This window comes from Passer domesticus, chromosome Z, assembly GCF_036417665.1.
Source record: "Passer domesticus isolate bPasDom1 chromosome Z, bPasDom1.hap1, whole genome shotgun sequence".
NCBI classification, from domain to species: domain Eukaryota; kingdom Metazoa; phylum Chordata; class Aves; order Passeriformes; family Passeridae; genus Passer; species Passer domesticus.
The window spans coordinates 9,766,901-9,787,347 of record NC_087512.1 but is presented as its reverse complement, the minus strand read 5'-3'; the positions used below and the strand labels follow the sequence as shown (position 1 = coordinate 9,787,347).

The window sequence follows — 20,447 nt, the reverse complement described above, 5'->3', positions numbered from 1 at the left end:
GAAGTTGTGCAAGAGTTTGTGAGCTGAAAAGGGGCTCAGAGAAGAGTTTGGTGGTGACATCTGCAGGGACAGGAGACTGGGGGAGTGTGAGTGTGCCCCAAATGAAGAGCGCTTAGGGAATTCTCTCCCATACCCTAAGATCCTACCTGAGCTCAACAGAAACAGGAACAAGACACCTCCATCCATCTCCAAGGAGACCCTTTTATCCCCATACTGTCCACACTGCCCCTGTTGAGTGTTTCCCATCCTAAAAGGCACTGACAAAGAGCAGCTCAGTGTGGGAAAGGTTTGGAGAAGAAAGGAAAAGAGAGCACTTCCAGGTTCAGGAACTTGTCTGATCTGGAAGCTCTATTCATGGGATTCAACAGCAAGAATGTTGCAGCTAGATCAGTTCAAGGTAATAAGAAGAGAGATTTTTGGAAGTATTTAAAAAATAGGTAGATATGGTACTTAGGAACATGTTTTAGTGGTGGGATTATTGTGCTGGCTTAGTGGTTAGACTTGATCATCATAGAAGTGTTTTCCAACACAAATAATTCCAGGATTTGAAAGAGAAAGTGATGCATGGAGCCTAGGGTGGCTTGGACACATTAATCACGGGTGTGTTCCTCAACGTCCTCCACTGGATCTGGAAGGAGAGAGGAGAGAGACAGACCTGAGAAGGTTTTGGAGGTGCTTGTTTTGGAGCAAGGCTAAGGGAGCCTGAGGTAGGAAAAAGGCTGGGCTAAGACACCTGGGAGACTGCATGGAGCCTGCACCCACTGTATGCAGGAAGATGTGTGAAAATCCACACTGAGGCTGGTGGGATGCTCTCTTCCCAAAGAGGAAGCTTCTTGCACCACATGTGACTCCCCTCTGTAGACAGTGGGGCTGTCTCACTTCCGTGTGAGTGCCTCGCCTGTGCACACACCTTTCCTGAGCGGCTCACACCGAGTCCTGCCCGGGGACTTGATGCCAGCATGGCCCTGCCAGCGCTGGCCCTGACATTCTTCCCGGCCCTTGCTTCTCTGCTGCTGGCATGGGGACAGATGCACTACATTCCTGTGACTCCGTGGGTACACGAGGAAGCAGGTAAGAGCGGATTGTGCCTCTCTCTTACAGAAATGGTTTTGCTGCTCCTCTGCTTGTGTATTTGCTACATGGCTTTACCCTGCCCAGCCCATAACTGAGGCTGTGGTGGGGCTGGAGCTGGTATCTGCATATGTTCCTTCATGTTGTGGTGGGACAAAGCTCTATTTGGGATGGAGGGCAGCAAGCCTTGGTGTGCTGGGAAACTTCCATGAATGTGGGACTTGCACAGGAAGTGGGTAGTGTTTCTGGGAGCAGGAGGTGGCTGGATCTTGTTATGCAGCAGACAGATGAATCCAGGGTATCAGAGCAGTGATGGCCTTTCTGGGCAGCTCAAGCAGAACCCCTGTCACAGGCGATGATGGTGTCCATCAAAGATGTGATCTGTGAGCTCTGTTAGCTGGGATGCCTGCTCTCTCCCATAGCCCCTGGGGTTGAGGGAGCTGTAGTTTGGTGGGATTGCTCACATCAAGAGGCTTGTTCTGTTCTTTCTCCATGCCAACAGGGTTAGGGACAGCTCCATGGTCTCTGCTAGGCTCTTCCTACAAAGAATGGGCTTTCCTGTGGTGATTATGTGCTGTGCCCTGGGCTTGCTGGTACCGGTCCATGGGGCACAGCATGGCTAGGGGACTTGAGCTGTGAGTATTCTCTGTAGAGAAATGGGATAAGTGGCTAGCCAAACCATCAGATGGGTCGTGAGTCATGCTGCCTATCACTGGTGGCTAAGGAATGCTGCCCTTCTGTTGGAACCCAGGACATCTCTCTGGATGCCCTGGATGTCTCAAAGCCCTGGCAGGGGTTCCGAGACCCTGGCAGGAAGCCAAAGACACCTGGAAATTCGATCTTAATTCATGGAGCAAATTGCCAACCTGATATAATGAATTACAGGCCACAAAAGTTTAAGTAGCATAGTAGTAGCAATCACAGGGTGAAGGGAAAAATTTTGGAGCACTGTAGAGGGGGGTTTTGAACTTTGTACAGGGGTGTTTGGAATCCTGTACATGGGGGTCATGAGTCCCAAGATGGAGGGATTTGGGTGTGCCCTGTCCTTCTTCTTTCTTCTCCCTGGCATCCATGTTCAGGATGATGTTGGCACGTGTGGATTGGTTCATGGTGAAGGTGCACTTGTTAACAAGGGTGAAAAGTATTGGAAATAGAAGGTAAATATCTTATATGTAGTTTTTACTATAAAAGAGACAACTGCCCCGTGGGCAGGGGAGAGTGCCCTTGGCTGTCTTGCTGATCAGACCTCGGCTGGACAGACAGAAAAACTCTGTAGATAAGGAACAATAAACTCAACTGAAGACTGAAAAGCAAGAGTCCAGACTCCTTCTTCAAAGGGCAGCTTGCCCAGAACCACATTTTCCCATGCTGGGGCAGCGACGAGTAACAGCCGACCCCGACACCCTTCCAGCAGTGGGCAGCTCTCAGCTTTCCAGGGCAGGATGGAACCTCTTCTCTCCTAGTCTGTACTCATGTCTGGGACTGACCCAAAAGGATGTCACCCTCGGGCAGGGTGTGTGTTACTTCAGGGTGTTTAATGGCAGGAGGGGGGAAGGTGTGTGAGGGGGATGCCTGACGAGGCTGGGACCCAGTCAAGGGTTTCATGTCTGTCAGGTAGTTTTCTGTCAGTGAGGTGTGTGCTCTGGGGGCACTGGGAGAGACTCTGTTGAGGGGAAGGAAGTTTCATGCATGCACTGTGTGGTCTAAAAGGATGGGGCTGGTGACCACTGTCCTTTGGGGTGGAGAGCTGGGAAGAGGGTTGCCATGATGGCGTGGAAACCTGCTGCCAGAAAAGGGAAGTGGTGAGTGCTGGCTTGAGGGAAGTGGGCAGTTGTAGCTGGAGAGAGGTATTTTATCCTCCTTCAGGGAAGGCCAGCTCCATGCCCAGTGCCTCCTCATGGACTTGTTTGCACTGAGTGAGCAAGTCTAGGTGACATGTCTGCCAGGGCAGGACAAGGCAGACTCAATTTGGGTGAAGTGCAGAGGTTAGGCTTAGCGCATTGGGCAGGGTGTGAGCTTTGTGACCACTGGTGTGAACTTAGGTGGTCTGAGGGGCAGACTCTAGTTGAAAGCTTCTTTCACTCAGTGTGGAAAAAACTGATTAACAAACAGAGTCAGGGTATTTATTTACAGTTCTGCACAGAAAAATGTGCTAGGTGGCAAATCCACACAGCCAGCACACCAAGGCAGAAAAAAGCAGGTATACTGACAGAGATACAATCTTCTTACTGAAGTCACTGCTTGCCTGCGTTACTATGACTCATCTTTTCCCTTCTTCACTGCAAAAGCACTGTGTTCCAAGAAATCATGGTACATGCTAGGAGTGGTGGTCTTTTTGAGAGAAAGAGGCAAATGAACTGAGAACGTGGGATTTTTACTACAATTAAGAGCAAGGATTCATCACTAGGGTAATGAATAATGTAACAAAACTCATCAAAACTGGGTGTTTTCTAGCTCACAAGTAAACATCCTGGATGAGAAGGGTGTTGTTTTTTTGTTTCTCCCCTTTCAAGGACTTAGACGATTCATTTTGTCTGCCTCATTCCTGTAGTTACTGCCTCCACTGCAGAATTGCTTGATTTTTTTCTCTTGCTATCTGCAACTTTACTCCTGTTATTTACCATTGCTGCTGGCAGTCACTCTAAGGGACCAAGCTGTGGAGTCTGGAGCGGCAGCAGAAACTCCCTGGGCCTGGTGCACTCCCACAGCCCCTGTATTTGTGGGAGAGAGCAGCATCCCCCAGGCTGCTGGACCCCTCTGACTGGGGTGTCTCCAAGCAGCAGGTGGGCAGGATAACCCTGTGGATAACCCTCCTGCAGTGCCCCTGAGGCTCTGGGAAGGGATAAAGCATCTGGGGGAAGGGGCTCATCCTGGGAGGTGCCATCTCTGTCACCCCTCTGAAGAGAGAGGGATTGGCACCCCTCTGGATGGAGCTCCCCCATCCTCATGGATGCTGCTGGAGCCCAGTGACCCTCAGGCTCTGCCTCCTGGCCTTTGCACACAGGAAAATGTAAGATTCCCTCCGACTGGGACCCCAAACTGCGGTTTACTCCAGAGAAGAGTGACTTTGCCTTGAATGAAGTGGTGCAGCTCAGCTGTGAAGGGAAGATTCCTGGGAAGTTTGCGCCATCTGTCCCGCAGATTCAATGCATTTCCAGAGGGGCCCAGATCCTGTGGAATGGGACTCCCACCTGCAAGGGTAAGCACAGCCCTGCACCACCCTGACCCAGGGTCCTGAGCTGGTGGCAGACCCTCTGTACCTGGTCATGCACATGACAGTGCAGGAATGGCAGACCCGCATGCCTTGGCTTTCCCCGTGTCCTGGCACTGACAAGGCTCTTTTTGTCTCAGCACCTTGCTGCAGGCACCTGCTGGGGTCGGTGCTCCTGGGGAGAGGAATGCTTCCCAGCCAGCATCTCCTGCCTCAGCATGAAGTAGGAATAGCTGCAGGGGTTCTGCTTTTTGCCTGGAAAGCTTCTCCAGGGTTTGGGTTGTCTAGAGTGTGGGAGGCTGTTACTGCAGCCTGCCTCACCTGTGCATGTGGGAGACAAGAAAATGGGGGCTTAAATACCCCCTGGAGGGGCAGAATCCAAGGGAGGCTTGTGAGTCCTGGAGGTGGGGTGATGAGGAGCCCTGTGTGCTTGGAGAGTGCCTGGGCACATGAGACTCATGTGTGTTGGGGTGAATAGTCAGAGTCATGAGAGACCTGTCCCAAGCCTCCTCTGATAACCTCCCAGAAGTACTCACACAATTTTACCTCTGACAGAAACATGCCAAAGGCCTGCTTGGTGGGACCCCAGACTCCAGCTGGCACCAGCCCGTGACAGCTACACAGTGAATGAAGAAGTGACTCTGAGCTGCAACGGTAGTTTCCAGCCGTCCTTCACCCATGTCAAATGTGCAAACGGGGTACAGCCACTGAATTATTCCACGTCCCTAAAGGAAGATGTGTGGCTGGGGAGAATCAGCAGTGGTGTGTGGATTCAGGTTCAGGAGAACATAGGGTGCATTGGTAAGCAGGATGTCAGGAAGTGCTTCCTAACGAACTCTTGGTCAATCCCTGCCCCGTTCATCCATCTCTGAGCTTCCATCATCATTGTGGCCAGGGATGCAATTCTGATGCCATGTCAGGGCCGCTTGGATCTCAGGCATTTGATACCTGAGACCATTCCCTGACTGAATTCTGGCACATCCTTGTGCACCACCTGCCTGGACAGGCCCCAGCTCACACTCACCCACAAGGAAAGCCCCATCCCAACCGGCCTTGCCAAGGTGTCCCATCAGAGCAGATGGATGTGTCACCTTCCCTCTCCTTTCATTGGCTAGAGGGACTGCTGGGGATTGCTGAGGATTCACCACATACTCTGCTCCTCCTTGAAACCTCCCAGCCCAACTAACATGCACTTTCACCTCCGCCAGAAACATGCCAAAAACCCCACTGGGACTCCAGACTCCAGCTGGCACCAGACCGGGAGAGTTACAGGAAAAATGAAGTGATTCTGAGCTGTCCCAAGGGTTTCCAGGCACCCTTTACCCATGTAAAATGTACAGAAAAAGTTCTGTCTGTTATCAATGGAAAACCTATACACAGAGAAGCTTGGACTGGAAAGGACAGGACAGGCAGTGTGACCAACATTCAGCCCAAGTTCAGGGTACAGTGCCTTGGTAAGGAGGCTTCAGGAGCATTCCTGATGGCCCTGCTCTGCCCTCCCTGAGCAGGGAAGGCAGCCTGTGGGGGCACAGGAAGCTGCTGGCTCTGTGCTGCCTGGGGCAGGTGCTGCTGAAGACAGTGTCCAGGCAGCTCCCGAGTCTGCTCTGTGCCTGCCCTGGGATTCCCTGGAGGGGAGCTGGCTGATGCCGGCTTTAGTCCCTGAGGGCCTAAAGGAGGGAGTTTTGCTACAAAGGTCCTTCCCTTGATACCAAAGTAGCCATTTGGGCAGTAACCAGCACTGCCCATGGCACAGGAGGCCAAGGGACCATGCAGGGCTTCAGGCTGTGCTCACAGGGGGCTGGGTGGTGTGTGGCACATACAAGTCTCCTTAAGAGCTTCTGGTAAGTGCATGTGCTGAAATGTCAGGGCTACAGTGCTGTAGGTCTGACAGGTGTTTGTGGCACAGGGGACAAGGTAAAGGCGTGTCCCTCTCCCCGTGTGCTGGTTCCCCCTCCCTGGCCTTGCTGCATGCTGTCACTGCAGAGGCAGCTTTGGGGCTCAGGGTTTTTGCCTTCTCAGGAGGAATCAGGGTGTTGTCATCCTGCCTGAGCGACAAACAGGGCACCAGAGGCTTTGTGCACAGTACAAACCCCTCAGTCCCTGACTCCAGCTCCTCCTAGGCCTTCCCAGGAGACCTGGGGGAAGAAGTTTGGAGTCCTTCTTGTCCCCATCCTTTTGACAAGAATTGATGTGGAAGGGCTGCTCTGTGCAGTGTCCTGGAGCTCACCTCTTGCTCTGAGGGACCAGGGAAGGGGATGCCCTGCTCCATGTCCTGCAGAGCCACACTGCCCAGCTAACACTTTCCCATCTTGTTGGTGCAGAGAAATGCCAGAAGCCCCAGTGGGACTCCAAGTTTTTCTTTAACCAAGAACAAGGGACCTTCAACCCAAATGAAGTGGTGAAGATACGGTGTCCTGAGGGGTACTGGCCTCCATACATGGAGATCAAATGTGTGGCATTGAAGCCACAGGAAGGTTCCATGATTCCTCGCAGTGGCTGGATAGCGAAGAGTGGCACGGACACCTGGCACCTTGTGGAAGAGACCTTGACCTGTGTGGGTAAGTGAGCAAGCCAGACAAAGCCAGACACTGCCCCAGTGCTCTCAGTCTGTCCTCCCCAGGCATGGAGAGCAACTCTGCATGTGTGGCACAGCGTCAGTGCCCCGTGCTCAGGGTGGTCAGGGCACAGCAGAGAACTCCAGAGAAAATTCTGGAAGCATGCCAGGTTTATGTCAGTGCTGTTGGCAACTCTGGCACGTGTAGTCTGGGAGAAGGCAGAATGCCCTTGTCTACTCTGTGCTGGGGACAGGCAAGTGAGGGAATGGGGGGGTTGATGGAGTCTGATGTCAGGGCTTGGAGGGGAGGGAGGGAGTGATCCTCTTGAAATGTTCCCTTCACAGATGTCCTCCAGGTTTTCCATGAGAACCTGGAGGTTTCCAGCACCAGCATCAAACTGAACTGGATCTGCAGATTCCCTCGTATGTGCCACCATATTCGGGCCAGGTGCCGGATGGAGTACCATTCCTCAAACTGTGAGGCTGAGGACGTGAAGGTAGAGGAGAAACTACTAGGCCAGAAGGGAACATTCATCTGCTCCCCTCTGCAGCCCTTCACGGTCTACAGCGTCATCATCTCCCTGCTGCCTAGCACAATCCTGTACACAGACCTCATCATGACAAAGGAAATGGGTATGTTTACATGAAATGTCAGGGTGCCCGTCACCCTGAAGCTCAGCCAGACCATCTGCTCCCTGCTGTGATGGTCCTGGGGTCAGAGCTGCTTGCAGCCTGTGGGGATCTGGGGAAGGGCCTTCCCCCTCCTCACCACACCATTTTGGCTGCAGAGGCACAAACAGCCTTTGTGGGGGACAAATAATCGCTATCCAGGCATGATCCTGTTCCCCTGTGCTTCCAGTGCCAGACAAGCCAGAGAATCTGAGGATGGATTCCAAAACGGGGACCATCAGGTGGGAGGCACTGCCCTCCTGCAAAGGGGAGATCACTGGATACCAGGTACCAGGAGTCCACGGAGTGCCTGTGGTCCCCTTCACCTTGCCTGGAGCTCTGTGCAGACAGCCTGAGGAGAGGGGGGAGCCCTCCTTGGCCAGGGCCCACAGGCTGTACCCTGCTGGTGTTCTGGTAGGGGCAGGTTCCCTCTAGTGCCCAGCCCCTCTCCACAGAGCTGCCCAGTGCAGAAGCAGGATGTTGGTGCTATTGTCTAGCAGCTCCTTGTCCTTCCTCCAGCTGAACATCACCACCGTGAGAGTAGAGGACGGCAGCTACCTTGATTTCAGTCAGGTGTTGTTGAACCATTCTGTCTCTGCATATGCGCCGCCTCATCAGACAGCTGGCAGCAAATACCTGGTGACAGTGCAGGGCCTGACGGCAGCTGGGGCTGGGGCTGCATCACAACTGGAATTTGAAGCCTACGTCCGGGGTAATGGCTGTTCTGCCCTGTGTCTGGTTGGGGTGGCCTCTCAGGGGGTGAGTGCTGAGTCTGGAGCAGCCTCCAGACCTGTGTGTGCACCCACCGTGTCCCAGCTCGGACAGGGGCAGGGAGTGTGGGCTCAGCAAGGATGAAGCTGGGGGAGTCCTTCCTTGAGGGCTTTCATTGGCAGGTCCGCAGAGGGCCTGCACCACTTCAGCCACTGTGTGTGCCTTTGATACCAGACCTGCCCCCTCTACTGTTCCACTGAAGAAGGTGACACCCATTCCTGCATTTGGGTGCACAGGTGGCTCAAGGTCAGAGAGCACGAGGGCTGCTGAGCCTGGGTCTGTGTTCTGCAGTGTGCAGGATGGCTGAGCAGGCTGCCAGACCCTCCAGCTGGGGCCATGGGACAAGGCCCTGTGCTCCAGAGCCTCCCTCTGCCCTGCCCAAGCAGACGTGCAGGCAGGGGAAGGCTTGCTGCCTGTCCCTGCAGCAGCCAGGGCAGCAGGGTCTGGACATGCATTTCTACACGTGCAGACACCCAGCAGCAAGGCTGGTGCATGACTGCTGGTGCACGGCCCAGGCTTGGCACCCACTGCTCTCTCTCTCTCTGTGTTAGTTTCAGGGCAGCCTCCGGGCCCTTGGCCTGGGTCAGCAGTCACTGTAGTGGTGGTGGTGGTGCTGTTGATCCCCTTGTCTGCTGGGATCATCTGGTTCATGCTGTTCAGGTGAGTTGCAGGGGATTTGGAGTCTCGGTTCTGTCTCAGGCCGTGCTGTGCTGTGGGGTGGGTGGGGTAGAGAGGGGTGCCTAGCTGCTCCCACCATTCTCTGGGTGCAGAGGATGCAGCTGGCTGGTCATAACACAGATTTGCTCTAGGGCTCCTAGCTGGGCTCTAAGTGTCTTCTTCAGGGCTGGGATGGGGCCGTGTGTGCTGAGGGACCCTGTCCCCTTGTTGCTGGTGCAGCTGCCACTGCTGTCCCCTGGGGTGTAGGTGGGCGATGCCTGCCAGGGCAGAGGGAGGGTGTGCAGAACCCCCCATGCCACTGCTGCTGGGTTCAGCAGGGTCTGGCCCAGGTCAGCCTCTCCCTGACTCAGGACTGCCCTTTGCCTTCCCAGAAAAAAGAAGGCCTTGCCCAGAAATGCTGAGGAGGATCAGTACACAGGTAGGATTCCCAGCACAGAGGGGACTGCAGGGCTGGAGCTGGGAGGGGAGCAGTGTATTTCAGGAGGGCCTAGTGGCATCCTGAGGCAGCTCCAGGCAGCCCAGCTGGCTTTGGCTGACCTGTCCAATGTTTCCCACATCCACTCCCAGCGGAGACCCTGCTCAGTAGCCTCTTCCAGCAGCTCCTGGCTGGGGTGTCCCTGAGACGCCAGTGAGGGTTGGGAACTGCTCCTCCTCACTCTCTCTGGAGTAGGCAGCAGATCTTCCCAGCCCTGCTGCCCTGATGGTGTGCATCCCAGGATGATCTGCTGCCCTTGGTGATGCTGCCTGCCTGAGGCTGCCCTGCTGCTTCTCCCACAGCCCCCGGGTCCCTCAGGCTGTTTCTGTACTCTTCTCCCCTCCAGATCTCCAGCCCTATGAGAATGTACACGGGGATAATTACTGCGTGATCGAGAATTTTCTTGAGAAGGATGCAGGTAGGAAATGTGTTGTCCTGCCTGTGAGCCCACATGGCACAGAGAGAGTGGAGACTGCCAGCTCTGATGGTGTGTCTGAGCTCCTCACATTGCCGAGGGCAAGCAGCAGCCTCTGCCCTGGGTTCTCTTGCTCTCCTCAGGTAAGTGTGGCCAGGCTGGAGAGCCATTTCCCCGCTCCCCGCTTGTTCATGAGACTCAGCAGTGAGGAAGAAGAGCAGCTGGAGTGGACATCTGAGGCACTTCCCTTCTCAAGACTTGGTCCTCCACCACCAGAAGCATGACAATGAGTTATCCCATGAGTTATTGCTTCCCCCCAAAATTTTCTTCTTCATCAAGCTCCAGAGTCCTCTGCCACAGCACAGGAGCAGCTTTAGGCATGGGATGACCTCCTCATGACAGCAAGGATATGTCCTGGTAGTTTTCGAGTGCTCTGGCATAGCCATCTCACCAGCATCTTGGTGCCTGCATATATTCCCTGAGATTGGAGGAGCTCACAACTCCTCTTTCCAGGCTGTGTTCTTGTATCCATCTATACCCTGTCCTCTGCTTGAGTTTGGCCTAGCTGTGCTGCCCTGGCCACTTTGCTGCTGTATCTGGAAAAACCAATAAATTTTTGTCATTTGCAGGGGCTGCCTGGCCCACAAAAGCTCCCACCTTGTCATGAATCCTCCTTGTTTTGTGTGTGAAAGCCTTGACCCCATGAATCTCCATGGAGGAGCTTGGAGTAGGCTTTTCCAGCCCCTGACAGCTCCAAGGAAGCACACCTGAGGTGCTGCATTGCTCCCAGTGCAATGCTTTGGGTGGCTGCTTTCCCTCCTCCCCATCCTATAGGTAACACCATCTCCATTGCATGGCTGGACCTTTCTGTTGGTCTGTGTCCTCTCCCATCTCCCATTTTGTGAGGTGCAGCTGGCACTGGCCCTCTCGGGGCGTCTGTGTCCTGCAGCCTTTGGGATCTGCTGGCTCTTGGCTGCTGTCCCATCCCTCCAACAGCCACTGTCTCCCACCCTGTGGGGTGGCAGTGCCCAGTGCAGCCTGGATCCTGAGATTCCAAAGGCTCTCCTTGGTGAGGGCTGCACTGCTGGCAAATGGGGCAATCAACCTCTCTTTTTTCAAGCTCTGTGTGTTGCCTGTGATGATTCCATCTCCTTCTCCTGCCCTTGGGTACAGGGGCTCTCCTGAGCTCCCTGGACTCAGTGCTTGTTGTGTCACACACATATTTTATAAAAAATCCTTTTGCCAGGATCTTTTCTCCTGAGAAGCTGGGAAGCTTCAGCTTCTCCATGTTTTGCCGCTTTGGAATGTGATTTGGAGAATTGTTTACCCAGCATGTGAAATTGTTTTTACTTGATGACCAATGACAGCCACCTGTGTCAAGACTGTGAGCAGTCACAAGATTTTGTAATTCCTTTCTATTCCTTTCCAGCCTTCTGATGGATCCTTTCTCTCTATTTTTTTAGTATAGTTTTAGTATAGCATCATATCATATCATATCATATCATATCATAATATATAATAATATATAATATTATTATATATAATATTATATAATAATATATAAGCCTTCTGAAACATGGAGTCAAGATTCTCATCTCTTCCCTCATCCTGGGACCCTCGAACACAATCACACTATTGCTGGTGCCTATTGTGCTTTTTACAGCCCTGAACACAGAGCTGTTATGGTTTTTTGCTTCATTGTTGTCTCTCTCCCCTGTCAAACCTGCCAATACCCAGTGCAGCCTGGAGGCTGAGGGGCAGCCTGAAGGCTCTCCTTGTGGAGGAGTACACTGTCAGAACACAGAGCAATTGACCTTTCCCTTTTCCAGCTTCTTTTCAGCCTGGCATGACTTGCATGTGCTGGTAAAGACATGTTTTGACAGTTCTTCATATGAGCTGTCTGCTCATCAGCTCGGTACCTGCAACTGGCACCTGGTACCAAAATATCTCCTTCCTGTGAAGTGTGGCTGTGTGACGTGTCTGCCTGATGGAGCAGCTCTTTGTGGGTATTGGGCAGACAGGAGAAGAGAAATTCAATACTGTGTGGGTGCCTCTGGTTGAGAAAGGGGAATGAGCAGGCTTGGGATAGGGGGGAAGAGTTGCCACCTCCTTGGCTACCCTGCTTCCCCCTTCATCCCACCGTCCCTAGTCATACCGTGGGCTGTCAGCCTTGTTACTCCACATGCTCTGTCTGGACAGTCAGTAAAGGCTTGTGGTTTGGACAGCGCTACCTGCTGCCCCCAGCTCCTGCCTAGTCACCTCATTGCCCTTGTGAGGTGCTGTTCCCTGAGCTACCTGCACCTTGTTGAGGGGAGCCATGAGCAGGCACCCTTATCCTGGACAGGAGCGTGTCCTGTGCATGTGCCACAAGCAAAGATGAGGGACAAGTACGTCTCTGTGCCTCTGCAGCCACCCATGTCTGATCACCCAGCCTTCTGAAATCCGAGACATCCAAAGTGGATGGGAGGCTCTGGAGGAAGAGAAAAGCTGTGGCTGCTGATGAGCAAGAGGCATGGTTTAGTACTGTGTTTTCTCGAGCACACAGCTGGCACTGTAGGGCAGCATGCCCTGCACACTTGGGGACAGAGGAGAGTGCTGCCAGCCTGAGAGGGAGCAGGAGGAGGAGGCAGCTGAGGATAGAGAAGCGGGGAAGGATGAGAGAGGGTGTGGGCTGAGTGTTTCTTTCAGAAGGGCCACAGACTGTTTCAGGCACTGAAGTACTCCTTGTAGTTCGTGTCCCCATTCCTATCTGTGCTTCTGACCAGTCTTTATGTAGCGTCCCAAAGGTCCTCCATCTTCTGTGATCATTGAGGGGAAGTGACTCATCACCACTCTAAAACCCACGCAGTGTCAGGAAGCACTTGGATATTACCTCAGTAACAGGAGTAACACTTCTTGCATGCCCTAGTAACTAGGGGAGTTTTGGGAGGAAACTCAGGGATCTTGTGACAAGGTTCCTTCTCTGTTGAGTCCCAGAGCCTGGATGCTCCTGAGGCAAAAAGATATCAAAAGGCAGAAGTTCTGACAGGGATGGGAGGTTCCCTGCCCGAAGAGGAAGCTCCTACATCTCATGAGGAGATGTGTCTGTTTCCTTCCTGTGGTTGCAAGCCCTGCAGTCAGATACGGGTGCCTGGGCTCAGAGGCAGCAAGTGGGTCTGAGATTTCAGTCCTGCCTGGGGACTTCACACTAGGATGGCCCTGCAGTCACTGCCTCTGAGGTTTCTCCTGGCCCTTGCATCTCTACTGTCAGCACATGGCCAGGACGACTTTTTCAGCATCCAGATAGAGCCCCAGGGAACAGGTAAGAAGTGCTTCTTCCTCTTGGAAGCTTCTGCTGCCTTCCCTCCTCTGTGTTGGATATTCATCTTCACTGGCTGCAGCCCCAGGCTGGAACCCAGACAGACCCCTGAGGGCCGTGTCAGCTGGGGCAGCCTCTGTCTGCCCCAGGGACAGGAGCTACAATGCAGTGTGCACTGGGGTTCTGGGGGACAGACAGCACAGGGCTGGATGTGCAGTGATGCTCTCCAGAAAAGCAGTTTGCCAATCATTCCCTGGAGACAGTGGGTATGAATTGGGCATGAGTTCACACACTGTGAATCAGGGGAAGGGTCTTCAGGGAGGTGTCATTTTCATCCTACCCCCAGGTGTCCCTGAGGGACACTGTGCCTACTGAGGGCAGTGCAAGAGGGAGCTTGCTGCTGCTTTGCCAGACAGATGGATTGGCACAGGATCAGTGGCTGGGTGCCTGAGTATGGGGTGGGTCACGGCCGTGTGCCAGGGGACAAAGCTGTTGGCTGTGGTGCTCAGATGGGCATCTCTGGTCTTCTGCCACCAGGGCTCTTGGAGAGCAAAGCCTCTGCACAAGGGCTTCTCACAGCACTTCCCTTTGTGGCAAAGTTGGTCTGCACCTTGGGAGATCCCTTCTGTGCCCCTCTGGGAGAAGGCAGATTGTCTTTTAAACCTCTTCAGGCCTCACAAACCTTCTTGCAGAGCCTTGAACAGACAAGGGCTCCTGCCACAAGCCAGCATCCTTCTCTGTAGGAATCACTGCCACAAAGCCTCCCCTGCAGCACTGGACAAAGTGCTGTGGCCAGCTGCTCAGCCACTGCCTACTGAGCCGGGAGGATGGTGAATCTGGTGGGGAGGTGATGAGAAGAGGGAAGGGCTGTGTCAGGAGAAAGGGGCAGGGGCACTGGTAAAGCAGGAGATGGGAATGCAGAAGGCACTGCTCAGCCCCTGTCCCCCTGCCCAGCGGTGTGGGGCAGGGGCTGAGCAGCCAAGGAGGCACCGAGTGAGTGAGAACAGGGAGCCCCGAGGGGAACAGGGGCGTGCCTGATCCCTGTGGCAGGCATGAGCCATGGCTGAAGGGCCCTGCCTGCCAGCAGGAGTGGTGCTGCCATGGCCAGCAAGTGCCACCTCAGCTGGCCTGGGTGACAGGCCTGGGTGACAGGCTGGAGGGAGTGCCCTGGTGCAGGGCTGAGTGTCCTGGGAATGTCCCTGCTCTGGGCTTTGCAGGAGGGAATATGGTGCCCGTGGACACACTGTGGATGGGGCAGGTTCATGGATGAGTGATCCTTCACACTTTCCATGCTTGTCCTCAGGTCACATCCCAGCCCATGGATGTGTCACCTTCCCTCTCCCTTCATTGCCTTGAGGGGTTGCTGGGATTTCTCTCCCACCACTCCCCCATACTCACTTCATCATCTCATCATCTCCAGCCCTTCTAACACCAACTTTCACCTCTGACAGAAATGTGCCAAAGGCCCCAGTGGGACTCCAGACTCCAGCTGGCACCAGACCAGCTGAATTATAAGAAGAATGACGAAGTGATGCTGAGCTGCCCTGAAGGTTTCCAGCCGTCCTTCACCCATGTCAAATGTTCCAGCGAAGTCCAGTCCTTCTCTGGTGGGAAACCTGTATACAGAGAGGTCTGGGCTGGAAGAAACTCCCGCGGTGCCTGGGTCCGCATTCGGTCCAGCGTGGAGTGCAGTGGTAAGGGAGGGATCAGGAGCCCTCTGGGCTGACTTGCTCTGACCTTCCTGAGCAGAGAAAGCAGGGTGTGGGGCACAGGAGGTTTTGGGCTCCATGCTGCCTGGGGAAATGGCAGGTGTCAAGTTCAGCCCGCAGGTCACCACTGCGGGTGTTGGTGATAAGGGTCTCCCTGAGGCCTTCTGGCAGGAGGATGTGCACAAAGGAGAAAGCATGGAAGAGGGATTTGTGGTGGAGTTTGTGGCCAGCACATGGCACCACTGTTGAAGCAGGATCAGAAGGCTTTACTGCTGGTGTGGCTGGCAGCACCACAGCTTGTTCCATGTGGGCTGGGTCCCTCCAGGTTCTGCACCATGGTGGATGCAGGCTTGGCACTCTCTTATCACAGCTTAGGGCATTCATGCTCCCTCCCAGGAAGAACAGAGCTGTTCCTGATGGATTGTACAGATTCTGCACCTCAGTTTTGAATGAATGGGGAAAATTGCTTGAGCAGTAGTAATACAGTAATTCACCCACATTCATTCATGTTCAACTCCTCCTGCTCCCCTTTCAGAGAGCCACAGTGACCACCTTCAGTCTCACTTTCCCTCCCACCGTGTTGGGTGATGAGCAAGGTTGTCTGCCTGCAGCTTCCTTGCATGGCTCGGGTGGGAAGGGAATAAAGTGACCTTCTGGCAATCTTTCCTTCACAGAAGTGCTCCAGGTTGACCCTAACACCTTTGAGATTTCCAGCACCAGCATCCAACTGAAATGGACCTGCAGGTTCCCTGATGCCTGCCAGGGCATGAGGGCCAGGTGCCGCCTGGCAATGCCTTCCTCCCCTCCCTGTGAGGCTCAGGAGGTGAATGGAGAGCAGATGTTACATGGCCAGGAGGGAACATTCACCTGCTCCCCTCTGCAGCCCTTCACTGAGTACAGTGTCACCATTGACTTGCCCCCCAACACAACCCTGTTCTCATGGTTCTTCATGACTCAGGAAACAGGTACGTGCACAGAAATATCAGAGACAAGGAGCAGTCCAGAGCTGTGTCACAGGCTGGGTAGATGTTCTCCTCACCTCTCAGCTCAGCCTGATCATTTGCTCCGTGCAGGGATCTGCCTGGGATCAGAGCTGCTGGGGTCATGTGGAGCTCTGGGGAAGGGGCTGGGAGAGCCCTGAGCAGGGCACAGCCCGTTCTCACTGTCCCACTCCACACCACACTGCTGTGCTTCCCACGGCTGCAGCCTTTGCAGGGGACAGACCCTTCACAGGGAGTCCCTCTGCAGCCTGTCCCTTGGCCAGGAGCTGCTGCAGCCTCCTCTGGCCTCAGCCCCTGCTCATGGCCCTGTGTGTGACCCCCTGTCTGTGCTTGCAGTGCCGGACAAACCGGAGCAGCTGTGGCTGGATCCCGACAGGGGCTCTCTCAGGTGGAGCTCGCTGCCCTCCTGCAACGGGGAGATCATCGGATACCAGGTACCAAGGGACCAGGGCAGACCCTCACCTCCCAGCCTGGAGCTCTGTGCAGGCACATTGGGAAGTGTGGGCACGGGACAGCTGGGATGAGCCACAGTTCCCAGCCTGTAAATATCTGGCTTTTGTGTGCACAAGCATTTTCTGTGTCATTCTCAACATTCTTCTTGCTGTGGAGATACCCACAGAAGTGTGAGTGCTCCATGTCCTCTGGGCTTACTTCCTGGGTGTGCTCTGCTCTGGGTTTGGCAGGCTTTTGGAGGTTGGTGTGCAACACATGGTGATGCATCTTCTGGGGTGTCGTCCCTGGGTTTCCTGTGCCTCTTGCGTACTTGTTTCTGGTTTCTGACACAGAAAAACTTGTGGTTTGAGTAATCCTCTGAAATTCCCTCCTGAAAGCCCCTTCTGCAGAGAGCTACACCATTCTGTTGAGTTCTCCTAGCATGGCTACAAGCATCTCCTCTGTCTGTGGATTTGGGAGACATTCCACAGCAAAACACTGCTCTCCAGCAGTGGGTGTGTGTGTGTGTGCTGGTGACATTGTTCTCAGAATGCTTTAGGTCCTCTCTGAGGACAGAGGTCTTCATGGTGTGAGAGGGACCTTGCAAGCCGCTTCTTAGCTCTGTGCTGGAGAAAATTGTCAAGACAAACTCTTCACAACCTGTGAGTCTGTTCAGCTGGTTTCCTGCTCCCAGAGACCGGTGTTTGTGAAAAGAATCCTTTTGCTCCACTTCACTAGAATAGTGGTCTACACTTCTGCATAAGCCCAGAACATATTTCTGTAAAGACAGCAAATGAGAATGGACAGGGATCTCATGACAAATTCAGATGATGCATGGGCAAATGGGGACCCTTCATCTCTATTACTCATGGAAACTTTAGTCGTTCTCCTTTTCTTTTAGAGAAAGCCTTCAGCATCCAGCTTTACACAAGAGAAAAGAGAAGTTTAGATTACTCTGGTGGAGGATGTCACCACAGTGCCTTTAGGGTTGCAACACCTGGGTGACCTGTCCTCGGGCTCAGTACAGATATCTACAGCCCTTCAAAGGGCAGCCTGCCTCTTCCCTTCTCAGAGGCTCAGCCCTTTGCTCACAGAGGCTGCTGCTCACACATCCTCAGCGTCGGCTCCAAATTCCTCCTCTCCTCTCCTCTCCTCGTTTGGAGCTCCCCGCACGGGCTGAGGCTCCCGCCCGTCGCTCTCCGGAGCCCTGCCCGGGCACAGGGGCAGGCACAGGGAAGGGCAGGCTGGCAGGGACGGTGCCAGCTGCGGGCACCTTGCCGGCGGGCAGGCGGGAGCTGCTGCGTTCCAGCTGCTGCCTTCCTGTCCGCAGCTGAACATCACGGCCAGGAAGGCCGGGGACAGCAGCGTGCTGGAGACCGAGCGGCTGCGGCTCGATGGCTCCGTCACTGAGCACCGGCTGCCGGAGCACGGCCCCGACAGCAGCTACGCCGTGACCATCCAGGGACTGACGGCTGCCGGAGCCGGGGCTGCGCTCATGACGGAGTTTCACGCCAACAGCAGCTCCGGTGAGCTTTGCTGCGGGGCCGGGCACCGCCGAGCCGGGCCCGGCAGCCCGCGCTGCCCGAGGCCGCCCCTGCTGCTCGCCCGGCCCTGCCGTGCTCAGTCCCCGGCCGCTCCCCTGCAGACACGCCGCGCTCCCCGGCCATCAGCTGCCGCAGCGCCCGCGACATCGCCCCGTCGCGAGGGACGGCCGTGCTTGCCCTGCGCCCCCTCGCCCGCGGCTCTGAGGCCGCCAGGTGAGCGCAGCCCCGCGGCGCTGCAGCCCCGCCGCGGCTCTCCCCGGCCGGCGCTGGCCGGCACACGCCTCCCTTGCCCTGGGCCCCGTGCCCGGTCCCAGCGCCTTTGGGCCCCGCAGGGAGCACCAGCTGATCGTGGCCGCGACGCACAACGCCTCGCTGATCGAGAGCATCTGCTCGGGCCAGCCGCGCCTCTCCAATGCCAGCGTGTACCTGGCCGCCCTCCTCAACCTCTCCGCCGCCACCGACTTCGTGCTGGGCGACGGGAGCCGCGGGCCGGGCCGGCACAACGCTGCCCTCCGCCCGGGCCAGGCCTACACGGCCCTGCTGCGCCTCGTCCGCCTCGGGCCGCAGGTACCATCGGGGGCTGCTGCTCTCTGCGGCTCCTGCACCCCGGGCCGGGCCCTCGCTGCCTCTGCGCTGCCCGCGAGGCCTCGCTCCTGTCCCGTGCCTCGGCACCGACGTGTCCCTGGGGTCCCGGCCCACAGCCGCTCACTCGGTGGCCCTGCCCGGGCACCTTTGCCTCCAGCTAGGCTAGCGCTGCAGGAGTGGGCTGAGCTCTCCCTCCTGTCTCCTCCCAACAGGCAGAGAAGTTCACCTGTGTCTGCTACAGCTTCTCTGTTGGTAAGTGTCTCCTTGCTCCTGCTGCCCAAGCCACTCTCCTGCCTGTTCCCTTTTGCCAGCCTGGCAGCTTCCCTGGAAACAAGCTGGCTCAGTACAAGTGCTTTTGTGTCTCACGTGGAACAGCACAAGATCCCCACACACGGGGTGATGCTCTCTCCCAGAAGAAACCTCAGCCAGGACAAAGATGCACACACTTGCACATACCCTTTGCCCTTCTTGGGGCCATTGCCAGCAGGAGGCCAGGCTGTGGCACTCACCCCTGCCTCTGTGTTTGTTGCAGGGCAGACTGTGGGCCAGTGGCATTGGATTGTGATTGGACTGGTTGTGCTGCTGGCAGTCCTCCTTGTGGTTGCAGTCATCCTGTGGCTTGTGCACTCCAGGTGAGTAGGGAGGGGACAGGGTCAGCAGGTACATACACAATGCCAGCTTCTTACCCTGCACTCCCCTTTCCCTTTCCAGGAAAAGGAAGTACTTGCCCAACCAAACTAAGGAGGCTAATTAAAAAGGTAGGAAAATGCAATTCTGCAGACAGCCATCACAGAGGGGACTATCGGGATGTGGGGCAGGTGGGATCAGAGCAGCAATCTCCCTGGAGATGTTGGGTTTCAGGAGAAGCAGCAGTTTGCATGCTGCACTGATACATCTGATTTGCCTTGGCTGGGGATGATCAGGATGGCTCTGCCCACTGAGCCCCACGTGGATGCAGAGCCTGGTCCCAGGCAGTGCTCCCTGCCTGGAGCAGGGACGGGGTGAGCAAAGATGAGCATCCCAAAGGTTCAGGTCTTTGAGTGACCCGTGTCTGTGCCATCCCTCCTGGGGGTCTGCAGGGAGGGGTCTCAGGAGGGTCAGGCTGAGGGGCTGCTGCTCTCACCTCAGCACTGACAGCACCTCTGGGGCTCTGTGGCTGGGCACAGCTGGGATGGAAGGGTTGGGCTGCAGCAGGCACTGCCACGTGCTCCAGCCTGTCTCTCACACTGGGTGCCCTTTTTCTCCACAGGTAAAGTGGCTAGGCTGGAGATCAGGCACTTCAGCCCCAGCCAGGACCATGGAGACATCCAGAGCAGTGAGAACATGGAGAAAATGGGAAGGATAATCCCAGCCCAGTGCTGATGGCTGCCATGTACCCTGGCTCTCCTGTGGCTGTGACCAGCACGGGGCTCCCATGAAATTCATCCAGTTCAGCAGGGCAAGAGGAAAACAGAAGGCCCTGGAGGGCTGAGCTTTTTCATTCCTCAGCCCCTTCAACTCCCAGGGTTTGCTTACTGCTTTTGTAAGGCCTTTCAATCTGGCTTTCTGTAATGCTTTTTTTCAGGCTTTGCTTTCATTTTTGCTTTCCTGGAGGCAGGATCTGTATGCCAGATTTCCCAGTCCCAGACTCACACAGACTCAGGTTGATGGCATTCTCCTGCTGTCCTCTGGGTTCCCAATCCTTCTCTCTGTTGATATTCAGCCAAACCCAGGGCTTTGCTTGGCCTGCCTGGACTGCTTTGTGACTCTGCCTGTTCTGTCTGGACAACAAATAAAGGCTTATGGATTGGAGGGGCTGCCTGGCCCACACAACTTCTGCCTGCACCCCTCATTGCCCCTGGGAGGTGATATTCCCCTGCAGGGAGTCACTGTGCCTTGTTGAGGGGAGCCACGGGCAGGGCTGCTGTGATCCTGCATTCCCCTGGTGGTGCCTGACAGCTTTTCTGACCTACTGAGCTGAGCTGGACAGCTCTAATGTGAGTTTGGAGCAGATGTGTGGTGGGAATCCATGCAGGGTGATGGTCCTCCACACAC

General features: G+C 55.3%; 2 protein-coding genes across 4 annotated transcripts; both read left to right on the top strand.

The window, feature by feature from the left end:
* The first annotated feature begins 777 nt into the window (after window positions 1–777).
* Window positions 778–10,497, top strand: LOC135290483 (uncharacterized). 3 transcript variants are annotated; one of them, XM_064404414.1, is made up of 11 exons: window positions 778–1,071; window positions 4,076–4,270; window positions 4,838–5,083; window positions 6,604–6,840; window positions 7,182–7,469; window positions 7,696–7,793; window positions 8,025–8,217; window positions 8,828–8,936; window positions 9,326–9,372; window positions 9,776–9,847; window positions 9,988–10,497. In XM_064404414.1, exons 1-11 carry the CDS (start codon window positions 960–962, stop codon window positions 10,050–10,052), a joined length of 1,662 nt encoding a protein of 553 aa, XP_064260484.1. In that variant the 5' UTR covers window positions 778–959; the 3' UTR covers window positions 10,053–10,497. The 3 variants fall into 3 exon arrangements, 2 of the variants coding, with proteins under 2 accessions (XP_064260484.1, XP_064260485.1); XR_010353254.1 differs by lacking the exon at window positions 9,326–9,372; XM_064404415.1 differs by lacking the exons at window positions 7,696–7,793; window positions 8,025–8,217.
* Window positions 10,498–12,928: 2,431 nt separating this feature from the next.
* Window positions 12,929–20,225, top strand: LOC135290484 (uncharacterized). Its single transcript, XM_064404416.1, has 11 exons — window positions 12,929–13,145; window positions 14,594–14,836; window positions 15,526–15,816; window positions 16,189–16,286; window positions 17,615–17,810; window positions 17,930–18,041; window positions 18,161–18,395; window positions 18,626–18,665; window positions 18,946–19,045; window positions 19,125–19,171; window positions 19,663–20,225. The coding sequence occupies exons 1-10, from the start codon at window positions 13,037–13,039 to the stop codon at window positions 19,165–19,167; spliced, it is 1,467 nt and encodes a 488-aa protein (XP_064260486.1). The 5' UTR covers window positions 12,929–13,036; the 3' UTR covers window positions 19,168–19,171; window positions 19,663–20,225.
* The last annotated feature ends 222 nt before the right edge of the window (window positions 20,226–20,447 follow it).

What these genes read in the sequence shown, in the direction of transcription:
- LOC135290483 (XM_064404414.1), top strand. Translation starts at nt 960, where the DNA reads ATGGCCCTGCCAGCGCTGGCCCTGACATTCTTCCCGGCCCTTGCTTCT. An exon ending in ATTTGAAGCCTACGTCCGGG is followed by an intron (nt 8,218 to 8,827) that starts GTAATGGCTGTT and finishes TCTCTGTGTTAG; the next exon opens with TTTCAGGGCAGCCTCCGGGC. An exon ending in ATCTGGTTCATGCTGTTCAG is followed by an intron (nt 8,937 to 9,325) that starts GTGAGTTGCAGG and finishes TTGCCTTCCCAG; the next exon opens with AAAAAAGAAGGCCTTGCCCA.
- LOC135290484 (XM_064404416.1), top strand. Translation starts at nt 13,037, where the DNA reads ATGGCCCTGCAGTCACTGCCTCTGAGGTTTCTCCTGGCCCTTGCATCT. An exon ending in TCACGCCAACAGCAGCTCCG is followed by an intron (nt 17,811 to 17,929) that starts GTGAGCTTTGCT and finishes GCTCCCCTGCAG; the next exon opens with ACACGCCGCGCTCCCCGGCC. An exon ending in CTGCTACAGCTTCTCTGTTG is followed by an intron (nt 18,666 to 18,945) that starts GTAAGTGTCTCC and finishes TGTTTGTTGCAG; the next exon opens with GGCAGACTGTGGGCCAGTGG.